The following is a 5,551-nucleotide window of genomic DNA, read 5'->3' as shown; positions in this document are numbered from 1 at the left end:
GTTTTTTCTGTGCTTAGAAATGGAAAAAAAAAACCCCCAAAAACCATTTGATTTTTCTGTTTCGTTTCACTTGTTTTTGAATTAGAAATATAAACTTATGCCTATTTTTATGTCTAGAAACAAGAATGAAGAAACAAGTCAATCTTATTTTTTTGTTTCTAAAAACTAATGGGAGGGACAAAAATTGTGAAAAAATCCAATACTTCACTATACTTACCGTATCATCCATCCATTATTGAAACTTCTCACTATCTAGAAGTGGTGAATCCAACTTGATTGTACGAAGCTTACAGTGCTGGATTACCTTCATCCTTTAGAAGCTCATTTACACAAAGCATGCCTACAACTCCAACGTCTGTCTTGAACCCAAAAAATATACTTTTAAAAAACTTTTTGAGAAAAAGAAAAACAAACACCTATTTGTAATCCTTTCTGAAAACAGAAATAGAAAAAACTGTTAAAAATCGTTTTTGTTGTTTTTAAACACAGAAACAGAAACAAAATCGAACCCTTATTTATATTCCTCTTGGTTCGATCCAGCTTGAAAACACTATAACTCATGCTTTGATTTGAGAAAAGCCGGACGGTGTTTCGATTCCATTCAAACTGCCAGTGGAGAGAGAGAGAGAGAGAGAGAGAGAGAGAGAGAGTCATGTGTGAAAAATGCCGGTTACACCTCTCACAAATGTGAAAAATGAAAACATCCAAATTGAGTCAGGCCGCTATTCTTGTCGATCTATTGAGTTTTTTTTTTAATTAACATTTTATCAGGTTTGAGTTTACCCTTCCTTCTTCTTCTTCTTTGGATTATTTTCTTTTTAATTGATTAATATATAGAATTTTCCTTGTCACAGTGGTGCTGAAGCTGGGTTTTGAGAGATTTTCGTTTGGTGGAGGCTTGGACTGGATGATTGGATTGGTTGCGGCTCCACACCCTTCGCTTTCGTCACTCTCATACGTCTCGTCTCTCTGTCGATGAAGACTATGGGCTATAGAGTCAAACCCTCGCATTTTCTCTCTCAATTTTTTTACTTCTATTTTGTGTTGCTTTCATCTTTACTATGGTTTCCGCCTCTCTTTCTCCCTCTTGTCTTCTTCGATTCGTCCCCACCGTTCGAACGCGGAAGAGTCGCAGAAGCCTTAGGGCTCTAAACCCATCTTTCGAACCCAGTCAACTAATATCATCACTTGTTCTACGCTCCAAGCACTGCATCTTTGGTGGGTTCTTCTTGGTTCTACACGCGAAGTGGAGCTTCCAGTTATGGCGTACGAATAAAACTATGAATTCAGAAATAGGGTTTTTCGATACGTATCTGCTGATTTGAAGAATATTTTGAGGTATGCTTTTGTCGTGTAGACTTACTTTTCATGGGTTTTCGTGATCCTTTGATTAATTTCTTGGATTTTTATCAATTAGGGTTTCTGCTTTTCTCCTTCATTTTGGGTTGAAACTGAATTAAAAGGGTTGCCTTTTGTTACTCCCATGGAATTGAATTATAAGTTGTCTGAGTTCGAGCTTTCCTATTCGGTGTTCGGAGCGGAAAAATTGATCTAATAAGTCTTCTGGTAGTAGGAGAGGAAGAGACACCGATGAGGCAGTGTCAGTATACCTTGCAGTATTTTACAAAGATCTTGCAATGGGTGTGAAACTTAATCTTCTTATCTAGGATGACATTTGAGTTTTGTTGCACAACAAACTGAATCCTTTTCGGTAGGAGCTTGGTGCAATAGCTATCTTGAATTAACCAAGCTGATGATTTGTGTTAGGAGTTATCATTAAACTTTGACATTGAATACATCCCAATCAAATTAACCATAGTTGGTCTCTTGGAAACTACAGTTCCATAATTTATTTCTCTTCTGTCTTTCTGAAAGTCAAATTATCTTCATCCTTCTTTTAGATTTTCATTTATGTTTCTATAGTGTAGGCAATTTGATCAAAGGGTGAAGCAAGTGAAATGGATCATTTAGCGCTTGATGTTTATGGCACTGACTGATATTTTCCTGAACAAATTATCATATCTGATATTGATTTAGTCTTATATTTTTTGATGTAGGAATTCCTTTAAGAGATGGCTGAAGGCTGGGATGAAAGTTTTGACCGTGGTAGCCAGTCTGATGAGAGCTACCAGTTGGAAAGGACACACATTGAGCCTATTTATGATTCATTTGTTTGTCCTCTCACAAAACAAGTAATGCGTGATCCTGTTACCTTAGAAAATGGGAAAACTTTTGAGCGAGAAGCAATTGAAAGGTGGTTCAAGGAATGCAGGGAGAGTGGAAGAAAACCTGTTTGTCCATTGACACAAAAAGAGCTAAAAAGTATTGATCTGAACCCTAGCATGGCTCTGCGTAGCACAATTGAAGAATGGACAACAAGGAATGAAGCTGCACTGCTTGATATTGCTCGTAGAACACTATCTCAGGGAAATTCAGAACGTGATATTATGCAGGCCTTGAAGTATATCCAGCATATCTGCCAGAAGAGCAGATCAAATAAACATGTTGTTCGAACTACAGGGCTGATACCAATGATTGTTGACACGCTGAAGAGCAGTAGTAGGAGAGTACGGTGTAAAACTCTAGAAACTCTTCGTATTGTCACAGAAGAGGATTCAGATAATAAGGTTGTCTGCAGATTACTGGTTTTCTTTGCAGATTCCTTACATCATTACAGATATGAATGTTGTTATTTTCAGTTTTCTTAACAATTTTTCTTCTTTTACAGGTAGTGCTGGCTGAAGGAGACATCGTGCGTACAATTGTTAAATTTTTGTCTCATGAACTGTCCAGGGAAAGGGAGGAGGCTGTGTCTTTGCTATATGAGCTCTCAAAGTCTGAAGTTCTGTGTGAAAAGATTGGATCTGTCAATGGAGCAATTCTTATATTAGTTGGGATGACTAGCAGCAATTTGGAGAATGTACCAACTGTTGAGAAAGCAGACAGGACCCTGGAAAATCTGGAAAAGTCCGAGAAAAATGTGCTGCAGATGGCTGAAAATGGAAGATTACAACCTCTTCTTATGCGAATTCTTGAAGGTGCTTCTTCCATCTTTAATCTTGCTCATTTCCTTGCTTCTTGTTCACCTCCAGATGAATCCACGCGAGTGTACCATGTTTCCAATAACAAATTTTGAAAATTTTCCTAACTCTTAACATTGAAGTGAGACACATTCGTGTAGACTCAACTTAGAGATATCACCAATGTATCCCAATCCATTTTCCAATTTTCTTCTCGAATAATTGAAGATATGACAGCAACAGAATAACACAGTGTCTGTCAGTAGTGCTAGTTATGATCTCTTAGTTACTTGTTAAACTGACTATTCTGCAATTTTGGTTCTTAGCAGCCCACCAAAGAACTGGGCCTTTCTCTCTCTGGTTGGGTAGTATTTTATCACTCTAAGTTTGGATCACAACATGACTAACTTCTAAATGGTTGGAAAGGAATCGTTAGATTGTCACTGAACTACTTGACCCAAACAGTTTATCAGAAGGAAAAAGTCTCTCTGAGCAAGTGGCATAGGCTATGCCAGTGCTCTCTATCTCTATCTCTCTCCTCCTAACACACACACACACACTCTCTCTCTTCCCCGCTTCCCCCGTAGACAAACCATGTCTTGCACTCGCCATTGGCTGGCTCCTCCACCCCGTCAACTCAGAAAATACTCTCCCATCATTTGAATCATGTACTAAAGATGTTAATACAGTAAAAAAATCTTCCATAGCAACTTCTTTTTCCTCACCAAAATGGGAATTGACACAGGTCCCCCTGAAACAAAATTGACCATGGCTGCATTCCTCGGTGAGCTGGTTCTGAGCAATGATAAGAAGCTCCTTGTGGCCAAAACTGTTGGATCATCATTGGTCAATATTATGAGAAGCAGCAATGTGCAGTCAAGAGAAGCTGGCCTGAAGGCTCTCAACCAGATATCATCATATGAGGCAAGCGCGAAGGTGCTTATAGGAGCAGGGATTCTTCCCCCACTTGTCAAGGATCTCTTCACTGTCGGTGCTAATAGGCTGAAAGAGGTATCTGCAACAGTTCTAGCCAATATTGTGAGCTCAGGTTATGACTTCGACTCCATTCCGCTTGGACCTGACCATCAGACTCTGGTCTCAGAAGACATAATACATAACCTGCTACATCTCATTAACAACACCGGTCCTTCCATTGAGTGCAAGCTTCTCCAGGTCCTTGTTGGACTAACTAGTTCTCCCGCCACAGTTCGGAATGTAGTAGCTGCCATTAAAAGCTCTGGTGCTACCATCAGTTTGATTCAGTTCATTGAAGCTTCACAGAAGGAACTGCGTTTGGCTTCGCTGAAACTCTTACAGAACCTGTCACCCAACATGGGTCAAGAGCTGGCTGATGCCCTTCGTGTTACTGCTGGTCAGCTTGGTACCCTGATCAAAGTCATCTCAGAAAACAATGGGATCTCAGAAGAGCAATCAGCTGCCGTTGGTCTGTTAGCTGACCTTCCAGAGAGGGACTTGGATCTAACTAGGCTGTTGTTGGATGAAAGTGCCTTTGAGTTGGTCATAGCCAGGGTTACCAGTATCCGACACGGATCTGCCAGGGGTGGCCGGTTTACGACTCCATATCTGGAAGGGCTTGTGCAGGTCTTGGCAAGGCTTACGGTTGTCTTAGCTGATGATCCCAAAGCTGTTGCCCTTGCTCGTGAGCACAATCTTGCTGCATTGTTCACTGATCTGCTTCAGTCAAATGGGCTTGATAAAGTACAGATGGTGTCTGCCATGGCCTTACAGAACCTCTCAGAAGAGTCCAAGCGCCTGACAGAACTACCAGAATTGCCAAAACCGGGATTTTGTGCTTCAGTCTTTCCATGTTTTAGCCAGCGGCAAGTGACCACTGGATTGTGTCCTATCCACTGTGGGACCTGTTCAATGAAGGAGACCTTTTGTCTTTTGGAAGGAAAAGCTGTGGGAAAGTTGGTGGCATGTTTAGACCACACAAACGAGAAGGTAGTTGAGGCAGCGCTTGTGGCACTTTGCACATTGTTAGAAGATGATGTCGACGTTGGGCAAGGGGTGATGGCCTTGTTTGAGGTGGATGGAATCAAACCAATACTTGATGTCCTACGTGAGAAAAAAACTGAGTTCCTGAGACAGCGAGCTGTCTGGGCTGTTGAGAGGATTCTGAGGACTGAACAGATAGCATATGATATATCTGGTGATCCTAATGTGAGCACTGCACTGGTTGATGCATTCCAACATGGAGACATTCGAACTCGGCAGATTGCTGAGCGTGCTCTGAAGCATATTGATAAGATACCTAACTTCTCTGGTATATTTCAGAAAATAAGTTAGGCCTCTCACAGACATCCCTCTTATGAAGGGTGGTGATGAATTTAAGGGCCTTTTCTTTTACAAATTCCCATAATATACCAGAGGAAATTCAAGGTCTGTTTCCAATTTGGATTGGTAAGCCCACACTGTCGTCATTCCTGGATTCCATCTTTGTCCATATTGGTTAGTTTTGGAATTTTCCTTTTATTCTCTTTTTTCTTTTTTTTTTTTTTTTTTTTTTT

At 40.5% G+C, this 5,551-nt stretch overlaps 1 protein-coding gene across 1 annotated transcript; it reads left to right on the top strand.

Moving 5' to 3' along the window:
* The first annotated feature begins 615 nt into the window (after positions 1–615).
* On the top strand, positions 616–5,545 carry LOC122084212 (U-box domain-containing protein 44-like). The gene is made up of 5 exons (XM_042652295.1): positions 616–771; positions 855–1,338; positions 2,058–2,627; positions 2,729–3,038; positions 3,766–5,545. The coding sequence occupies exons 3-5, from the start codon at positions 2,073–2,075 to the stop codon at positions 5,328–5,330; spliced, it is 2,430 nt and encodes an 809-aa protein (XP_042508229.1). The 5' UTR covers positions 616–771; positions 855–1,338; positions 2,058–2,072; the 3' UTR covers positions 5,331–5,545.
* Positions 5,546–5,551: the final 6 nt, after the last annotated feature.

Source organism: Macadamia integrifolia, chromosome 7, assembly GCF_013358625.1.
Source record: "Macadamia integrifolia cultivar HAES 741 chromosome 7, SCU_Mint_v3, whole genome shotgun sequence".
Taxonomy (NCBI): Eukaryota; Viridiplantae; Streptophyta; class Magnoliopsida; order Proteales; family Proteaceae; genus Macadamia; species Macadamia integrifolia.
This window is presented reverse-complemented; position numbering and strand designations above follow the sequence as displayed.

What these genes read in the sequence shown, in the direction of transcription:
- LOC122084212 (XM_042652295.1), top strand. Translation starts at nt 2,073, where the DNA reads ATGGCTGAAGGCTGGGATGAAAGTTTTGACCGTGGTAGCCAGTCTGAT. An exon ending in AAGAGGATTCAGATAATAAG is followed by an intron (nt 2,628 to 2,728) that starts GTTGTCTGCAGA and finishes CTTCTTTTACAG; the next exon opens with GTAGTGCTGGCTGAAGGAGA. An exon ending in TCTTATGCGAATTCTTGAAG is followed by an intron (nt 3,039 to 3,765) that starts GTGCTTCTTCCA and finishes GAATTGACACAG; the next exon opens with GTCCCCCTGAAACAAAATTG.